The 20,274-nt window shown below is 47.1% G+C and overlaps 1 protein-coding gene across 1 annotated transcript in view; it reads right to left on the bottom strand.

The window, feature by feature from the left end:
• Positions 1 to 6,355, bottom strand: part of LOC146180062 (uncharacterized) — a 79,219-nt gene extending 72,864 nt beyond the window's left edge. Inside the window, exons 1-2 of the mRNA XM_084580317.1 lie at positions 6,318 to 6,355; positions 2,332 to 2,625 (exon numbers count right to left, since the gene is read on the bottom strand). Of these exons, the coding sequence (XP_084436443.1) occupies positions 2,332 to 2,625; positions 6,318 to 6,355 (332 nt within the window). The remainder of the gene's footprint in view (positions 1 to 2,331; positions 2,626 to 6,317) is intronic.
• Positions 6,356 to 20,274: the final 13,919 nt, after the last annotated feature.

Here is a 20,274-nt window from a genome sequence, read left to right as displayed (position 1 = left end):
CGTCACGCAGGAACAGAAATCTGCTGACTATCTGCCGCAAAAAAGCTGCCCTAAGCCCACGCCGCCATCCTTGACACTTCTAAATAAATTCGTGCGGCTGCATCTTTTCCATTTTGAAGCCCACAAGAAAACCGCCAATATCCTATGCAGCTTCTGCACACTCAATCTTGCACAGTGTAAAAGTTGCATCACATACCACAGCCTAAAAATGAAGAGGTTGCACACTGGCTCTGGCAAAAATTGATAAGCCAGTTCCTTTCCACTTATCTGCCCTTTCCTGCATGTCATCTGTGCATGCTCTCCAATATGTCTCGCTATCACGATAGCATTCTAGTGGCACGCCAAGGTACATTGGCGGAGTCGTCACCCAGAACACGCTTGCAGAATTATCAGGAGCACTTTGCCATCTACCATGCGAGAGTCCCAGGGACTTGGACCAGTTTACCCTACTGCCTGTAACTTCGCTAAAGGGTTTTACAGAATCAACTTCAGTTAAACCCTCCTGGTTAACCCTTGTAAAACACAACCAGTATTTCATTGACGACATCAATTTTCACCGGCGTTATAGTGCTCTAGAATATTGTTTTCTAGAGCACCATATCGGCGTTGTATAAATTGTTTACTAGAAACAAAATGCGCAGTATCTCTCACTCGCGGAATCCAGCTATCATCTTCACAGTAGGCAAAGGGAATTATGAAGAGCGTTTCATGATCAGGGGCGTGGCGCAGTCCATTTTGTATGATGGAGTGCGGCACGCCTACGCGCGATAAGGAGAAAGCCTTTCTGCGACTCCTTGCGCTTATTTGTTTCTTTTCTCTTTTTTGCTCCGTTTTTCTTTTGACTTTCCAACTTTTCCATTTCGGTTCTTACTCTCTATGCCCACGTTTTTTGCCCAATTTTGACGTATTTTACACTAATTTGACGTGCGTGGCTGTTTCGATGTCTGCACACTCTATCGCCGTTCTAGGCTATTTTGACGTGTAATTGGCTTTTTGCTCTAATTAAATAAATAATTACTTCACATCAACCAAATTTGTCACGCAGACCGTTCTTTTACTCATCAATCAATCCGTTTCTCACCAATGACGGCGTGGCACTCTCCGGGGCGCAAAAATACACCCCACACTCATGAGCCTACCAAGGCTTTCCCCTTAATATGGCACGAGTGATCCCTTATAAAGCTACGATGTAGCCAATCATAACAGCACAGTGTTAATAGGAAATGTAACACTGTAAAAAAGGCTGTTGTCGTGAACAGAATGCACGAGATATATATCCACCATTTTGGACAGTTCAGAATGGTATATATTGCATTATCACGGGCACACCGTCCTTATTACTGCACCTGAAGGCGTCAGCTTGCAATTTAGGACGACAGAATAAATTTCCTTTCTTCCCCTATGCACCTATATCTTTCTTAACTACTTTAGTTTTACCATGATCATTTTATGTGATCTGCAAGCCTTTTCTAGATGTCACGCCGAGTAGCCTTTAAGATTGTCGTGCTGGGAGCTCGAGAAATGTTTGCTGTTCGTATGCGCACGTTTTATCTGTGCTCCATCGTCCTGTTTTCGAAGCGATAACCTCCCTAAGCGATGTAAAGCCAAGGTCTCCGCGCAACACGATTGTGACCTTCAAGTGAGCCAGAGGTCCAAGCACGAAACATTTGTGGTGTCGCTGGGTTTCATACCCTGTGGTAACAAAGGTCAAGGTCGAAGGTCAAAGTGATGAATGATGACGTGGGTATATGTTTCGGTGTCAGGCGATAATTGATCTCACATTGTGACTGAGTATATAAAGAGGAGCGCGATGCGCGCCGGGCCATTGTTTACGCATGGAACCCAAGGGTAGATGCCCGAATTAGGCTATCATGTATATACGCACTAGGTTTAGTGATAGCTAAGTCACGATCAATTTTTAGCGCCACTGTTTTAATTCTCCAGATGAGAATTATCAGGCACCTGGAAGGGTCCACTGAGCATTCAAACATTGTTGTAGTTGTGTGAGAGAGAATGGCACTTGTATATGATACATATGTTACTGACTGCACACGCAATTTCACAAATAAAACAAATTTCAAAGAACTTCCTTATGCGACATCTTTCAGTCAGCGCATTCAGACATGAGCACACGTGATAGCACGAACTAATCACATGAGAAATTTTTTAACGACATCTTTGAATCAGTGCATTAAAAAATGAGAACCTTTCAAACAACCCTTAAATGCTTTCTCTCAAGGTAGCATGGATCAGGTAAGGATAGCCCGTGACGCTTGGCAACTGACTAGTGCACAACTTCTCCCAAAACCTCACTTGATCGGCTGCCTCAGCTTCTCTCCTCCCTGCTGCGCTTCTGCCGGAGAGGATGCCGCAGGGCTGTCGGGGGCGCCTGCCCCTCTTCCTCTTGCTGGTGCACGTCCGGAACCCCGCGAGATGGCGCTGGAGCCGCGGTTCCCGGACGTGGCCATCATTGAGGAGATGACCAGAATGCCAGCGAGCGCCGCTACCGTCCAGAGGTAGGATCGGGATCCGATGGCGGCCGACACATGTTCCGAGAAGGTGGCCGGCTTCCGGGCCACCGGCACTGCCGGTCTACGTGCTACCTCAACCGCCGCTTGAGACATTCTGCAGAAACCCACAAACGTGCGCGGCAAAAGACAGCAAACTTGAAGTTTCTCGCACGAACAACATGAATAAATCTTGAGACTATTACTTGCATAGAAAATTAGGGACTCTGTCACGAAATCGGAGCATATGCTTATTAAGCTAGCGCAGCACCAAGGAAGCCCGCATGGCGTCTGCGTCGAATGTTCCATCGTATTCTAGAAAATGCCTTCGTACGCATCGGCTTCACCCTCCGTTTCGTGATCCGGTGACAATGGTTATATACGGTGACTCACTCGCGCGGAAGGTGCTCGTCTTCTTAGTTTCGGCCGTCCTAACCAATGACTACGCGCGGCTCGGCGGGAGCAAAACGTAATGCTTAAAAGAGCGAAGTTAAATGTATGTGCGGGCCGGTTTTGGCGCTCTGTAACAAACAGACGCGGCGCGCCCTATTTATTGAGGTCACGTCGCTTGTGCGAGTCAGCCAGTGTCTGAGCTAGTATTGCGGCGAGTCCGCAAGAGCTACTGCGCGGTTCCCATGGGTTCACCGCTTTTGGCAAGCCCACAGATCCGCGAGGGAGCGGCGCTCGTCTTACATGGCGGCCACATCGTGACTCTCCAGGCGCCGGTCTGTAACAGTGCCCGGTGAACAATTTGGTGTTTGTTTGACTCTGTCGTCTATTGTTCAATGTTGTAAAGCCTCTGTGTTACGAATTGCTCTTTAGTGGCATGCTTGGCGTTGCCTTTCTGTGAACCTCTCGTCTGTGCATTTTAGGTGTTCGTGTGCATTCCTCTATATCATCTCTTGCTGAGTATAAAGTGTTTTTTTTTTCTACTTCTGACTCTGACCCTTACTCTGGCTTGAACCGGCGAAAGCTGGGCACCAAACGGTCACCCCCTTCTGTCACTATAAGGCAGTTTACTTCCGGCTGAGCTGGCCACCCAAGTCGAGGGCATCTCATTTGAGTCCCGGACAGTTATCCCCCCTCACTCTAAGGGTACCTGGGAGCGTACGCACCGATAATGGCGCATCGTTAATAACGCATAATTATTAAAGGGTGACAGAGGCACATAAGATCTATTCTAAGATGATTTGTTTTGGTTTGTGGCGTCTAACGTCCCGCAGTGACTGAAGCTATGAGGGACGCCGTAGTGGTGGACTCTGGAAATTTGGACCACCTGAGTTCTTTAACATGCACTGATATTGCACAGCACGCAGGCGCCCGGCTTTTTCTTTTCATCGAAAGGCGGCCGCCACGGCCGAGGTTCGATCTCGCATACTGGGTACATCAGTCAAGCGCCCTTACCACCGTGCCACCCCAACGGGTCCATTTCAAGACTACGAGGCCTGTGTCCTATCCGCCTAAGGACATACGCATAGCATATCGTCACAAAATACCCCGAACGCGAAAGACCACAAGATATACATGTCGTGCTACACACAACGTTCCACGTCCGCCGCTATGGATGGGTGGCGCTGCTGAACGCTCTCAAAGTTCGGGTACAAGCGACAATAACACCCAAGAAAGTAAAACGTTGGATAGCCATCGATGTAATTTAGTTGGTAAGAGCACCGGACGCGATATTCGGGGGGTCGTGGTTGGGTTCCCACCATCGGCGCGTTGTTTTCCTTCTACTTTGATTTCTTGATTTTTCTTCTTGAGCTTTCCTGAGCTTAATATATGGTTTAGTGCTGTTTTTGCGTGATGTAGTGTGGAGGAGATATTTTGTTTTTCATTGTTTGTTAACAAGTTTTTGTGCGTCTTGGCCGCATTTATGCGCTTGCAAAGGTGCTTGTTGGCATTAGCATTTTTTCATGGTTGTTTTTTTTTTTCTTTCGAGCGATTTGATGACTTCATGGTTTTGGTTTCTATCTTCACTTAGTGGTCGATCAGCCGAAATTAAGACTATCTTCGTTGCTTGGCATTTGTTTCGTGATGCCTCATATGCTGTCCGGCCTTTGTCACATTTCTGGTCTTTTGACGATTAAATGGTACATCAGGTGGCTTGTATAGGTATATACACTTTGTACTTCCTCACGAAGCAAGGTAGTTTGTATGAGTCCTGCCTCTTTTTTCTTGTCTGGATAGTGCAGCTACTTTCTGGTCTAAATCCTAGCATTTTTATGTTTTGAGCACTTTGCATTTAATAACTTTTCTATACTAGCTTTTTTCCTTTATGGGTCATATCAAGGCGTAATTCAGACCACATATTCTCATGTATATTAGCGCTGAATTTCGTTGTGAATTTGGCAACCTGCGTGGTGACGGGCTGGGCAACCTATAAGAGGTCAATGTTATGTGTGGATCTCCCGGGCTCATTAAATAACGTTTACGGAGTTCCCATTTGCGGAACGGATTTAGGTATGATCCCTAGGCTATTTTCATCAGCAAAATGTGTTAATAGCTCTTTCTCCCATTCGTGAACATATGCCATAGTTGTCAATAGTGTTACCTTGTGCATATTTTGTGCCCGGTAAGCACTCAAATCGCGAGCTTTTATGGACAATGGCGTCTTTCTACATTACTGACTGCCGATGCGGCCTTGCTATACTTTATTATGTATCCCTAATAGGCTCATATGACAACTGTAACTATCAAGCTTCTGCAATTTTGGAGAATATGTATATGCACACTCCTCTATGCTTATTACGTCTTACGTTTGGAATTTAATATATATTTTTTTGTTTATTTGTTACCCATAAAAGCCCTCCAAAGAAGGCTATCACGGGGGAGGGGGCGATACAATTAAAAACAAGTGCATCAGGAACATTACTTAAACATTAGGCATAACGTGAAAAGGAAGGAAAAAGACAACAGCAAAATATGTTACATATTTTCGCCATAGCGCAGTAGCTATTGGACAACAGCAAATATTTTGCCGATTTCCGTCACAGCGAAGTGGCTCTTGGAATTTTTTTATGTCAGTTTCTGTAGCGATGTGTGATAGCAAGTTATTCCATTCAATGATAGTGCGAGGAATGAATGAATTGGCGTAATACGATGAATGATAATCAGCGCGTTTAACTTTGAAGGCATGATCAAGTCGCGGAAGTATATCATGAGGTGACTGAAAAAAACTGCGCAATCATGGAGGGCGGTAAAGCTTATGGGTATAAATGCAAAATTTCGTAGACCTGAAACACAGGTTTAAAGAAGAGAGTATTTCTACTTATCCTTTGTGATACCGAATCAGTGCTGTTGTTACTGGCAGGGAAAGCGAAGAAACGGGCAGTGGCTTGGGCAGGACCGCTCACCTTAGGCCCGCTCTAATGAACAAATAAAACAAATCACCTCCATCGGTGGTGGTCTTCCTTCACTAGCTTGCCGCCCCGTAACATTTCGGTGGGGTTACCAGAAGACTCTAACATCCCTCGTTAACCTGGCATTGGAGCTTCGGACCATGAGTCTGCATTGGTAGTCGACTGCAGGCTCCTCGACCGCATGAACCGGCTTTTTCCCAGCGTACCGTCTCTCACCTCACTTCGCCACTCCCTCCCCCACTCCCTCGCCTACCTTGGCCACAAGACATGCCGAGTGCTGCGTGATCTGACTTCAGGACCGCATTGACCCGAGACATCATACACATGCGATGACACAAGACATCACGAACAACGACAGAGCCGACCTAATCACGCCACCGAACCCAGACCGCCACATGTGAGGGCATATCCCCCACTTCCCTTTCCGTTCGATGGGTGGCTAGGGCCCGACCTTCGGATCTTGGCGAGCTGTGGCTCGGGTATGTTCATGTCTAGGTTTCATACGGTAGTTATCGGGGCTGCAAGCTGTTACGCTCCTTTCCTTCTATCTTCATCCATTCAGTCACGCCCATCACCATGTCATTTATCTGATCAACTCCAGCATTCTTTGTCCACGGTCGGTACGATTGCTCGGTGGTTCCGGAAAGTGCTACGGTAAGCGGTCGGGAGACTTCGAACGCATTGTTCCGGTGAGTGAGGTGGTCTGAACGACGACGACGCTGAGGCTAGGCTGACTTTTGAACCGTGTCCCTGGCAGTGAACTGTCTGTCCACGTTTCAGTCCTTTCACTGTAACAACGATATAATACCGATTTATTCCATAGCTATAGCATTTCTCAATACCATGCTTCTAGTTTCCGGTTGGTAAAACATTGCATGCTAAGATTCATATAAACTATAGATAGTTTATATTACCGGCTGTTGACTGTCCAACGGGGTACGGCTCACGTAAAAAAAAATATTTCGAGCAAAATAACTCCCTGCCAAATTCCTGCTGCGCGGGCCATGGTAAAATGAAAGAAAAACTACATAATATATGTTTACTTTGTAACATAAGCACATATCCAAGTGGTGAAAACAATTCCTTAGTCTACCGCTACGTCGTCGCTTATAGGGCGCCTCAATCTGCACGGCGTCGAAATGTATGTGAAATGGAAGGGCCTTCAATGAAGTAGGTAGCAGCAAGCAATTCCCATGCACTAGCAACAGGTCTATGCGTGTATTCAAGCCGCTTCGAGGCATATTGGATGCAAGAATTGAAGCACATAATGCGCTGCTCAAGAACAGTCAACGAGAGGGAGCATGAAATAGACAATTGCGTAGTCGAAGGAGATAGGTTCGCTAATCACAACCCTGATCCTGCGCGCCGCGCTATTAAGAAAGGTGGAAGAAGCCCATGCAGTGTGCTTGTTAAAGGAGAAAATGCGGCTGACTTATTTTAGTGCCAGAGACTCACAATGCGATACGGTGATTTAAAAAAAGATGCGAAATCACGCTTTGCCTGCCGTTTTGTGCCCTAGTCCGTCGATTCGGTAGAGGAGTTGAAACTGACGTCCTTTGTTGCTCGGAAGTTTTCGCAGAAAGAGCTGACGGAACTGCACCTCTTGATCTGCTTCAAATTATCGCCGTCTTTCTCTGCTGTGAGCAAAGTCCATGAGTGTGCCCCATTTCACTGTTAGCTCTCTCAGTGCTATAGTAGCAAGACCAAATAACATTCGATGACAATTTCGTGCATGACCGAAAGCAATACATTCCGGACAAACACATTTTCTTTTTCAAAGTGAAGTTGTTTATGAACTCTTTATACTGCAAGAATGCAGCATGACAATAATTTTATGCGTAGCTCTGGCCTAAGTACAGTTATCGCTTCCTGCTATTAGTTCTAAGTTCGCGCCACTACATCTCGCGGCTCTGATAACTGCTGGGTGCGAGCACAGGAGAAACGTTAAAAGTAAGCTTTAGGTAGTGAAGAAAAGTAATTCTAATAAATCGGTTTTTAAGAGCGATGATGATGATGTTATGACACATACCTCATTTCTCATCGAGTAATCACAGTGGGGTCTTGAATAGGCCTACAAAAGCATTCCGCAAAACGCCACTGCGTTGCTCTGAAGGTAACAATCACAGCTGCCCAACGGGGTACTTTTTGTCTATCGTCCTCCACACGCTCTGCCTTGCCGAGTAGCAGCGTTCGAAAACGTCCACATCTGCACCTACTACATGACCTGTTTGCGGAACTGAGCGTTCCCAAAAGAAAACAAACCGAGCATCCATTCTCCCTCCATGTTCTTGTCACTGCAGAATTGAGCCAAGCATGTATGTTCAACGACTGAGAACATATCGCTTCAAAGCGGAAACACGCCTGTGGCCTGAGCGATGTAGGTCCACGTTAAGGAAGCTTCGGTGTCTGAAATCGTGTGGAATTGTTCCCTACAGCATTTCTCACATTTGATGTGGAGATTATTATTCATTGAATGCGCCCAGGAGATTAAACGAATTACTTAAAATGTTCTTTTTTTTTTAGTCAGGGGCGCCGATACTATGTGTCGACTTTGTGGGCACCTGACGCGCGCCGTGGGCGAAATAATTCAGCGAATGTAGTTCAAAACTGAATAATATCACCATAGTAAGGGCCTGCCAATAAATTTGAATCACTTGGTGTCAACGTGCACTCACATTAGCAATGAGAAGAACTACAACGTCCAGAGAGGAAGTTTTCGCCAATAAGAAAGAACTAAAATAATGAAATGCAAATTTCAAACGCTACAACACCAGGTCCATAGCTCCTAGTTACCGCCGGGCTACTTTATTGCTAAGCCTACAAGGGGTGGAGTACTAGTAATGACTATGAAAGATATACAATTAAATTTTGTTAAGTGAGGCTGCAATGTCCTGGACCGAACAGTTGACCATGATTTACACTGTAGTGTGATGCTCTGGAAAGCGGGCAATCGGGTTTCGTATCGGAGCGCCGTAAGAATGGGAGTGGTGATAGGGAGGAGGGAGGTCTAAGTATTTACACCAAAATGAAAACTGCCCCGCGGCATATATGGCACGAATGAACATGGCATAACACGCTATTTGTTTGAAGAAATAGCAATACTTCCTTAAAAGCGCATTGAATTTGCAGGCACTACGCACAGAAAATGTCGAAGGTTAAGCGGACCCAGAAGCCTGGCCTTAAGTGAAGACGCGATGACTTTTAAAATGGCATCTTCATTTCGCTTATACAGTACAGCCCACTTATAACAGCCGCAGATATAACAAACGCTCGCTTAGTACGAACGAGGGCGGTGCTACCGTCAAAATATATATTGGGGCAATGGCCCAGTGTGTCACATAGAACGAACTGCTGTGGCCTCAACACTCGGTTAGAGCGAACGCGAAGCTGTCGGGCCCCCATAGTTGACCGAGCCGGCGGTGTTTGGCGCGGTTTCGCTCGACTGCGAACCCGCGGCAGGCGAATTTCGCGCACTTTGAGTTCCCCTGACACGACGCGAACACAGAGCGCACAAAGCAACCCCCGGCGCTCCTTTAAGGGTAAAATAAAGTAAAAAAAGAAAAAGCGCGCGCGCGCGGTGACGAAAGAGAAAGTGGCGCCGCCCGCGTCGCTGTGATGCATCCACGTGATCTGCGTCGGCCAATCCGGAAAGTCAGGCGCCTGCTCTACCGGCTCAAACCGGTTCTCCATTTGTTGCTCCGTTACCACCCCGCGCTGAGGGCATTGCGCCGTCGATTCTTTCTGTGCGATGGCACTGCGTTGACATCGTTGCCGCATCCGTGGAGATGTTGAAAGCGGCGTGGATGGAACTCGTCGTGGAGTGCATATCAAATTGCTTCTGCAAGGTGGGTTTTATGGGCCCAGGCACCGAGGACGCCATAGATCACCCACCGGAAGGCCGGTCGCACGAGGACTTGTGGCAACGCGTCGTTGACACGCAGCTGGCCGGACCTGACGTTGCCTGGGACGATTTCGTTTCTGCTGATGACGACGCCGACATTGCGGAGCCATGCACTGACGAAGCTATCGTGTGTGAAGTGCGAGCCCTTCCTGACTGTCCAGAGACCGACGAGGACGATGACGAGGATGCTGCTCTACCGTCGGTTGCTGTGAACTGTTCAACCGCGATCGGTTACATCGCGTCGCTTAAGGAACTCGTGGGCAGCAGAGGCCTTGGCGATGAACATATTACCGCGCTGGAAAAATTAGAAACGGCAGTGATGCGATCAGCTTTGAAGAAGCAGACATGCCTCACGGACTTTTTTCAAAAATAAAGTTAACTTTCGTCTCGCTTGCTCTTTTTGCCCGTATTATAGGTGGCCCACGTACTACGAACTTTGGATACAACGAACAAATGCCGCGTGGCGATCAAGTTCGTTATAAGTGGGCTGGACTGTAGTTCTGTAGCTTCTTAATGAACTCTATGTGCGCGGAAAAAAGAGCGCGGTACCTGCCTCACTTCTCAGTGCCCACCAATGCATATCTGAGGTATATATGTTGACGGATCGGATCTCCATCTCAAAGTAGCCTCCAACTTGACCAGCGGATGGATGCTAAATGGGATGCAAAATGATATGAAAACACCCTGAACGCTGCACGAATACCGATTGAGCCATAGGTTTGATACGAAATAACGGTCGTATTTTCTCCAGTATCTTCTTTCTCATTTTTGGGTTACGGCCACGGCACCCCCTTTCGACCGAATGAAAAATGTTGCTCCGATGCGCCAGTGATTCGTTCCGCACTCGGACAACCATAAGTCCACTTCGTGCGGTAGAAGCCCATATGTGGGCCCCTTTTTTGGCTCATGACGTCTTTCCCAAGCATTTAACCATAAAAAGCCGTACACCAGACTGAGAAAAAGCTTGCACCTGTTGAAAACTAGTGGGTACCCGGCAGTACCGGTGATCGAATCTGGTATGTCGCAAATGAAAGGCGGATGCTCTGTCGCAAGGCCACCACTCCTTCTTAATGGAAGTAAAAGAAGGCGGGAAGACTCTTGAACACTGTGACTGTGGCCTCAAGGTTGCCGAGTATGGAGTCTGTCCACGAGCGTCTCGATCTGCTAGAATGGGCGGCATCGGAAATCGTTTACTCCCCGTCGCGGTTATCTGATGGCTACAGCGGGCGTATGTCCAGCTAATCGTGGTGACAAGAATCACGGCCGACGCAATTAAGTTTCAGTGGATGCGAAATATAAAAGCGTCCACGTGCAGTGTGAGGTCTGTGACGTCATTGTGTGGCAAATACCCCTACGCTCTCTTTTTCTAGGCCTCACACTAAGCTGTCTATTACAGTTGGCATACCGTTTAGCGACAATAAAGTTCACGTACTACGTATCTAGAGTTCACTTTCGTTAAGGTGCTGTCCACAGAGAGCTGCAGTCCACTGAAGCTAGCTTTCCGAGCACTACGACAGGCTAACCAGGAACAGCAGACCCTAGGCTTCTGTGAAGGTGTCCCACCACCCACGACTGCATGTAGCTACTTATCCTAGGCAACTTCGTCGAAGCGAACGGTTGTCGCTAAGCGCAGCTTTTTAGCGTTCTCCGGCGGCATTTACGACTCACCGAAAGCCGAAGGCTACCTTGCGGCGAGAGGAAAAGAGCTGTGCAGAGCAGCAGCAGGACCGGAACAACTAGAGTCAAATGGCGTCTTCTTCCTTGTCAAGACAGACAATGAACGCGCTTGGCGTGCCTTTTCTCGCGTTGTACGTTTTCGTCTTTATAGTCGTCTATACGTTTCCGTCTTCAGCTTTTGTCAGGGCCCGGCTGGCGTAAGCGACAACGTACTCATCAAAGCTAGACTCCGCTGAGCGAGTACTACACCGAGGCCGACGCCGCTGGTATCAGTGTGGATTTCTGTGGGAGAAGAAGGGTCAAACTGACGAAGGATAGGCGGAGTCGTCAGAAGGTGGCGGAAGTGTGGCGAAGGCTTCGTCACAGTGTGGAGACCAGGCTGAAAGATCGTGGCTGGACAGACGCTTGGTCAGAGGGTCGATGATTGTGGCGAAATTGTGAACGAGGCGGCTGAAGTAAGAGTGGAGGCCGACGAAGCTGCGGAGTTCTTTCACAGTAGTGGGCTTGGGAAACTGCCACAACGCGTAATTTTGCCGGATCGGGAAGAACGCCATCCTTGGAGACATGTCCGAGAATGGTTAGCTGCCGTGCTCCGAAATAGCACTTCTTGCAATTTAATTGGAGCCGAGCGTCGGTCAGGCATCGGGGAACTGTCTCAAGGCGCTAGAGGTGTGATGAAAAATCCGGGGAAAAGATGACAACGTCGTCCAGGTAACAGAGGCAAGTGTGCCATTTGAGCCCTCTTAGTAGGTTGTCCATCATGCGTTCGAATGTGGCAGGGGCGTTGCACAGTCCGAATGGCATGACATCAAATTCATAGAGCCCATCGGGTGTGATGAAAGCGGTTTTTCGGCGATCGGCCTCTGCCATCGGCACCTGCCAGTAACCGGAACGCAGGTCTAATGAAGAAAAGAACTCAGCTCCCTGCAGACAGCCAAGGGCGTCGTAGACACTAGGGAGTGGGTAAACATCCTTGCGAGTGATCTTGTTCAATCGACGGTAGTCTGTACAGAATCGCATGGAACCGTCCTTATTTTTACCAGGACGACCGGAAACGCCCAAGGGCTGTGCGAAGGTTGAATCACGTTGCTCATTATTGATATAAACAGCGCGAACACGAAAACAAGGGACAAGAAACACGAAAGCCACAGTACAGTCGTGTTCGCGCTGTTTATATCAATAATGAATAAGTACCAACTCGCCCAACAAAGTATCTTGGTAAGCCATATTTCTTGTACAACGGGCTCTTCGTGTGTCCTACAGAACCTTTCGTTTAATGACCCTGAGGTGTTAGCGCCTGCCATCGCAGTTTGTATCTGCCAAGCAAGAAAGGCCTCTTGGTACCTCAAGCTCGGCACAGTGCCTCCGGAGTTCCTGAAGACCTTTGGGTTCCTGAGGCCGTCTACTGGTCATTGCAGGAGACTCTGCCGTATAATGGTGTCTGAGATGTGGAGGCAAGCCCGCCATTTCAAGGATTGTCTACGACTCGTGTGTGAGTGCATGTATAGCAAGCAGCGTGCGTTTCGCAAGTACACAGAGTGGTGTGCCCTAAGTGAAAGATTGACGGAATTCCTTTGGAAGGTGGTTCTACCTCTGCTTCCACGGAAGAAGAAGATGAACAAAGATCAGCAAGGCAAGGTATTGAATTTCGCTGATGAAGATATACCTCTAGGTATTGATAAGATGCTGAGGCTGGGTCCTAAACATGCTTTTGAACCTAGAGTTGATGAGGCTGAACAGGTGACCATGTCACGCTGTATTGCAAATAGAGTTGAAGATTCTGAAAGGTCGCGGTGCATCCATGAGTGCATGGAAGTGCTAGAGCACACAAAAGAAGGATTAAAGGGGAAACGGTGCCCTATTAACTATATTGCTAAATGGATGGCCTCAAGAGACCTCAGAGTTATACTATCAGATAAAGAAGGGTATTTTACTATTTTTTCTGAGAATCAGTTTCAAGAAAAAGCCGAGGTTGCTGTTGAGAAGAATTTCAAAAGGTTTCCTATGGAAGCGACCAAGATAAAAGAGAGGGCTATGGCTCTTCTAGATGATCTGGGGCTTGAACGAATACGTGAACAGGTGAAGAAATGCAAGCAACTACATTTGGAAGTATTCTTTTCGGCAAAAACCCACAAACCAGATGTTCCATTCAGAGCCATCGTATCTGAGAAGAGCACGTGGCAGCACCTGGTGTCCAAATATTTGCAGAAGCACCTTTCCTCGTTGACTTTATCAGACCCTCTAAGGCTACCTAACTCTGAAGCCCTTGTCGTGTTCCTCAAAGAACACAACCCAAGAAATTGTGTCGGCTTCAGCATGGATGTCAAGGATTTATATTATAGCCTTCCCCATGACTGCCTCCTTAAGCGAGTACAAATGTGCATTACAGAAGACAATAATGAATGTGACTTCATTGACGCCTCAGGTGTTAGTGTTGAAAGTTTCCTTGAACTTTTGAGGTTCTACCTGGAATCCACCTTCATAGGATGGAAGAACAAGCTATATACACAGAAGGCTGGAGTGTGCATTGGATCGAGTGTTGCACCGGTCTTGAGTGATATCTTCTTAATGTACGTGGACAGACACCTGAAGGATAACTTGGAGGGCTTGCATTATTCCACCTTCAGGTATGTGGACGACTTTTTAGTATTAACAGGCCGTGAGGGATTCAATCAAAGAATGAAGGACATTATGGATGTTTTTACTGAGTGTGGATCCGGCCTGGAATTTACTGTTGAGAATCCAGTGGACGATCAGTTACAGTATTTAGATATTTTGTTTCAATTCGGTGATGATCATGTTTGTTGGGAATACAACCCGAGATCGATGAAGCCGTTGCTAGGCTCCAATTCAGGACATTCCAAGTTAGTGAAGAATGGGATGATAAACACTTGCTTGTTAAGTGCGTTGACGAAATCTTGTTACCACGGCATGGCCAAGAGTTTTGAAAGACAAGTGAAGAGAATTGCAAAGGCCGGTTATCGCGAGTCAGTTATTATTGAGGCCAGTTGCCGGGTACTGAAGAACCTTAAAAGAACGCACAGACTGAAATCCCTGCCTAGCATGGGTGAGAGGAAGAGGAAGGTTGCCGTGGTGCCGTATGTGCACAGGATTTCGCATGGCCTCAAAAATGTAGGCAAGAGGTATAATGTGGACGTCGCACTGACCGCCCCGCTCAAGCTGAAGAGGATCTGCCCGGCTGTTCAAAGGGAAAGAGAAGAGAAGAAGGAGGAATGTGGGGTGAAACATAGAAACCCCTATGTTGGATGCAAGACAGGTGTTGTGTATAGACTTCCACTCTCTTGTGGGGCCAGTTATATAGGACAAACCGGACGGTGTATAAATAAGAGACTACAGGAACACTGTAACAACTTGGAAATTGGAAAGGACAAAACGTTTCTAGTATCCCATTGCCAGTCATGTGAAATAATGAAGAAGGAGAAGAAGAAATGCACTCCTAAGTTTGACAGTGTTAAGATTTTATATCGCCACAAAGAGAAGATAACGAGAGAGATAGTGGAAGCGTATTTTATTTCAACGGACAATAAGTGTATCAGCAAGACGTCTCTTGCTCTTTCAAGGAAAGAAGTGTCTTTTTTAAGTGATTTTTTAAAGTAATTTTTATGCAGCAGGTGAACCCAGGGGTTTTTCACGTGACTGTTTCGTTTTTCTTCATGTTTTTTTTCTTCATGTTTGTTTTTCTGGGCCTTACAGTAAACGGCTTAGGCTTAGTTGTGAGTCAGCGCATGTACTGTGGCTTTCGTGTTTCTTGTCCCTTGTTTTCGTGTTCGCGCTGTTTATATCAATAATGAATAAGTACCAACTCGCCCAACAAAGTATCTTGAATCACGTTGCGCTGGAGCATGTCGGTCACCTGTTCGTCAATTTTGCGGTGTTCAGCGGCTGAGATACGGTACGGACGCTGGCGCAAAGGGGCATGGGTGCCGGTATCAATACCACGGCCGCTCGATGGAAGCGCACTAGGTGCGGCCTGCTACGTCACCCGAAACCGGCGGGAGGCGCTTACTTCCAGTCGCCACCGCCGCGGCGCCACCGTTCGGGGACAGCCGCGCGCGGAGAGCTGCGCCTGACTGCGCTTTGCGGGAGGCGTCGGCATGGTAGAAGCCTATTATTCTAAGGATATAAGAGCCCTGCTTCACACAATTTGGCAACAAGAATTAGTATATACTGTCATGTCTAATGTGACGATGTCAGCACTTAGCGCTTGCTCGGCAAGCATGTATACTGGAGTTTACCCCGAAATACTTATAGTGACGGTGGTTCAAGGCCAATCGATTGGAGAGCGCTCATTACGATGATGTTGCATTCGAATCCAGAATGTTCAATTGGGCAAGTTGGTAGACGTTCCCATGTCTTTCTCGTTCTTGTCTATACCGTTGTTCGCGCTGTTTTACGATTCGAACCCAGTTGTTCGACTGTGAACAATTCGAAGCTGTTCAGTTGCCATGGTAGCCTAATGCATAACCACTTAATTATGTCGCGAATTTCGTTTGTCATTTTCATACCATTTACTAATTCCTGCATACAGCTTTTATACACAAATTGATATCAACATGTCCTAAGCTGCCACCGCTATCCAATAAAAAATGTCCCACTATGAGCAACCTCTGTGAAAATGCGACATGTAACCAACCTTCCTATCTCATTGTGACAAATTTTACGGTGGAAATATGAAGATGTTTATTAGGTTAAATCTAGATGATAACCTGGGATCTAGGACTCAGTTGGACATCTTAAACTTTGTACGCCAGAACGCTGTCCGTCATGGCTCCCCGCATTTTGCATGACCGGACAAAGTAAGCGCGCTTGATAAAGCCGGTCTGCCTAAATGTGCTACGTGTATGCGCCGAAAGTTTTTATTACTATTTTTATTGGCTGCTCGCAAACCCATACAATTTTGCTGGTTCGTAGTTTTCAGTGGAAGAACGCGCATCGAGTGTTGCTGTTGTGAAACTTAGCTGTATCACAAGAATGTTCACGCGTCAGAACGCAACTGCAGCTGAGATTCAGCGAGCAGCCGAGTACGCTTATTTAATGGCCACACAAAAAAAGGAAGAAAATTACCAATCGCAGACGGAAAACCTTTCTTGAGAGACATCGCTCCACTGTTGAGTTGACATTAACAGCCCAGCTCGCTATTAGTGGGGGCAGCAACTTAACGATATCTTGCAGAGCGCCTTAGCATGGGCACGATCATTGTTTTTATATATTAGCTGCAGGTACAGTGTACAGTGAGAAAACAATGATGAAACCAAAAGTTTACACAGCTTGCTACTTCGCCGGACCTCTTCAGACTTCATCATCCTGTTTCGCCTCTTCCGGACAATAAAAGTTTTCACCACCACCACCACCACCCCCTGTTAATGAAGGTGCTCGTAAGCTGACAAAGCTTGATTTCTTCCTTTGCTGGGTACATCAAGCCTCCATTGTCCTTGGTTTTCATTAACCTGTAACTGGTCCCGTTGGCTGATAATTCCTGCAACAGGCTCTTGCACGACTGACATGTCGCCTCAAAACCATTACCAAATATCGCATAAATTAAGCAACAACCTGGTAGTCATAAACAAAACTTGGGGTTCTTAAGTCTCCTTGAGGAGCCTCGTTAGAGTGCCCGCACTTTGCTACCTGCTTATTCACCGTATCCAGTAATTGCTGCCTCTGACGCATATCATTAGAATGCAGCCTTAAGCCATTATATGAAATAGCACACTGCGCATAGCTATATAAAGCCACTCATTACCGAAGCCGTACGAACGTGCCCTATAGGAGTATAGTGTGCCTGACTTGGGATCTAAGGGTCCCGCTTTCAATAATTCCCATTTCACCCTTACATCTTATCGACTCTTACTGGTTTGGCAGCTCCCGTCACATTGAACATGTCATGTGTTCTCATTGCGCCAAAGGTATTTGGCCATATCACCAACGAAAGTGCCTCTTACTAGAGAGGTTTTTTTTTTCCGACTTTCCGCCGACAGAGCGGGCGCCGTATTTTCTGTGGAACGTGGCTTTTCATTTTATCGCATCGGCTCAAATAGTCTCAACAGTATAAACAAATGTATGCACAGGCTGCTTTACTTGCAAGGCGACTCAGACTAGCGTTGCAAAATTTAGAACAAATTGCATGCTTATATATATAAAAAAACCCTTCGTAGCTTTTTCTGATATGTCCTCGCAACATAACCTGCGAGAAAAACTTTTGGTGCTACCTCGTCGTGTTCATCTGCTTCACAACACATCGTTAAAAATCCTAGTTCACTGGTCAGCTCCCTGATAACTAAATAGGTTAAATAACGTGACGGGAACACACGAAAAGAGGACTACACAACTAGCGCGGTTGTGCCGTCTTCTTCTCCTGTGTTCCCGTCACGTTGTTTGCACGGTTAACCTATAATTAATCACCAACAAGTCCAATCTGCGGTCCTTTGTAGCAAATTCAATGGCAGCTGATAGGGCATTATGCTTTAGCATCTGGACTTTTTAACCTCAGCGCCGCTTTCATTTCAGAGGAAGCGAGTGCATTTCCACTCCTCGCTGCTGTGTTTGCTTGAAGCGAACTCAGCAGATAAAATTAGATGGTCTCTTAGATGTCTCTTAAGCGGAGGACGGCGAAAGCCTACCCTTCTCCTATCATTTGCCTCTCATCGTTTGCCACATTTCGTCATTTCAAGTCGTCGTTTGATATATTGGTCGTTTCTCAGTCATGATGAGTCTGCCTGCGTTGTCATTGCAGCCCTTATCACTCATAACTAAGCACGTTACTCATTTAGAATCAGCAGCGGTGATTACATGTCGTCGTTTCACATATTCGTCATTTTGTAGTTATTAACAGTAATTATGAGTCATGCCTAGCTATAGTTATTACCACACATCGCTAAGCACTTTTACTCATTTCTAATCAATTGCGGTCATTACATGTCGTAATTTGATATACTGGTCATTACAAATCATTTTAGTCATTATTAACCATTATTAGTCATTAGCATTAGTCATTACCTCTATCAATGTCTATAACTTTTATTGATTACCTATCACCATCAATCATTTTCATTCCTAATCTCCCTCCTTGCACGTCCGCTTTTGCGACTGGCACACCAGTGCACAGATGCGACGCACAGATAGCAGGCACAGCATCTGCGCATAGATGTTCGCTCCATGAACCTAGAATGGCTTTCGCCTTAAAAAACAAACGCATCCAGTCTCAACGCTAACGTGCTTGCACACGCGCACACAAAAATGTTTGCGTTTACCACGCAGACGCGAGGCGAACGCGCCCAGAAAGGAAGCAAACCGCGCGCTCAGAGCCGGCGACCCCGGCGGCGACGTGTCCCCGAACAGTGGCGCCCTCAGCAGAAATAGCGGGCGCAACTGTAAACTCTCCAAGGACGCGCTTGCCCACTGACGGCGGCGCGACGCAGCAGGCCGCACCCAGTGCGCTTCCATCGAGCGGCCGTGTCAATACGGTGAGTAACGGTAGTTGTGCGTCCTAACGAAGGTTGCTGGGAGTCGAGCGAAGCCGTGAAACGTTGTAGGATGGCGACAAGCTGGGCTCGTTGTAAGGGCGTCAAGCCAGCGTCGAGGGACCGGTTGAAAACTTTAAGGGAAGACGGAGTGGCGATAGGAAGAGGTGTTATGCGCTGAAGTGAAGGCCGGCAGTGATATCGTCGAAAGGATAGGTGGCAGTGGAATTTAGCGAGGCAACGCTACCCAGAGACTGGCCACGGAGCAAAGTAGTAGGGCAGGGGCAAGAGTTACAAACATAAATAGCACTTGAGCTACGAAAAATTGTGAGCATAGCATGGGGCAGCAACACGGATTTTTGGTCAGCGCATTGGAACGAGGGTGTGTAGATAACAGTGGTGTCAGAAAGAGCAGCGCAAGAGAGAGGCACAAGCACCGAGGAGAAAGGCGGAACGTCGGTGTGCTCTGCGACATGCACGGTAGCGGCAGCAGGACCGGATACGTCGAAAGAATTGTCATTGAGGGGTGATAACTGAAGTTGAGCACGGGCGCAGTCTATTATGGCGTGATGATTGGAGAGGAAGTCCCAACCAAGGATGTCGGCGTGATGAGCGGGCGAGGACGGTGAGTTCTATTGTGTAGGGAACGTCGTCTATGAGAAGGCAGGCGGTGCAGGCTGCTAAGGGTCGAATGTCCTGAGCACTGGCGGTGCGAAGAGAAACGGGAGAAATTACTATGATACGACTTTTACGCTGCCACATTTTTTTCCGACACGCGGTGCTGACAACTATGACTCCACGACTTTCGACCGAACGAGCTGCATAAGCTATCGCTCAATGCTCGCAGATAAGTATGGCGTCATTCTGGCTAGCAGTGAGTTCTCAGACGCCCCTTCCCTTTGTGACCTGGAGCAAAGTATTGAGCGTTCCTAGCAGGGCCTGAGTACCGTGAGCGGAAAGGGGAAGCCCTTTTGTATACCAAGGTTTTTTTAGCTTCATTCTTTGTTGTGCACCGGCAAGCGTTAATTTGGACGAGATGACGGAAAGAAGGTAGATTGTGATTTTTGCTGTTAAAAGCTTCCGTGCGAGCGAAGGTAGCTTGTGACTTTTGTGTGATAACAAGTAAAGGTATATTGATATTTCGTGTCCTTTTTTTTTTTCAAGACTTCGCGCGCACTATTTGACTGTTATTTTAGTATCTTGCAGCGAAGTGCGCGATAAAGGACGCGTAAATATCGCTAGTTTTGATCTCTGTATTAATCCTATGCATTCTTTCTGACAGTCGAAACACTGCTGCTCAGCGTACGGCCCATGCTTTAGAAATTAAAGCATCGTGCCTCTGAAGGGCGACT

This window comes from Amblyomma maculatum, chromosome 9 (genome assembly GCF_055883805.1).
Source record: "Amblyomma maculatum isolate TAMU_Amacu chromosome 9, ASM5588380v1, whole genome shotgun sequence".
NCBI lineage: Eukaryota > Metazoa > Arthropoda > Arachnida > Ixodida > Ixodidae > Amblyomma > Amblyomma maculatum.
This window is presented reverse-complemented; position numbering and strand designations above follow the sequence as displayed.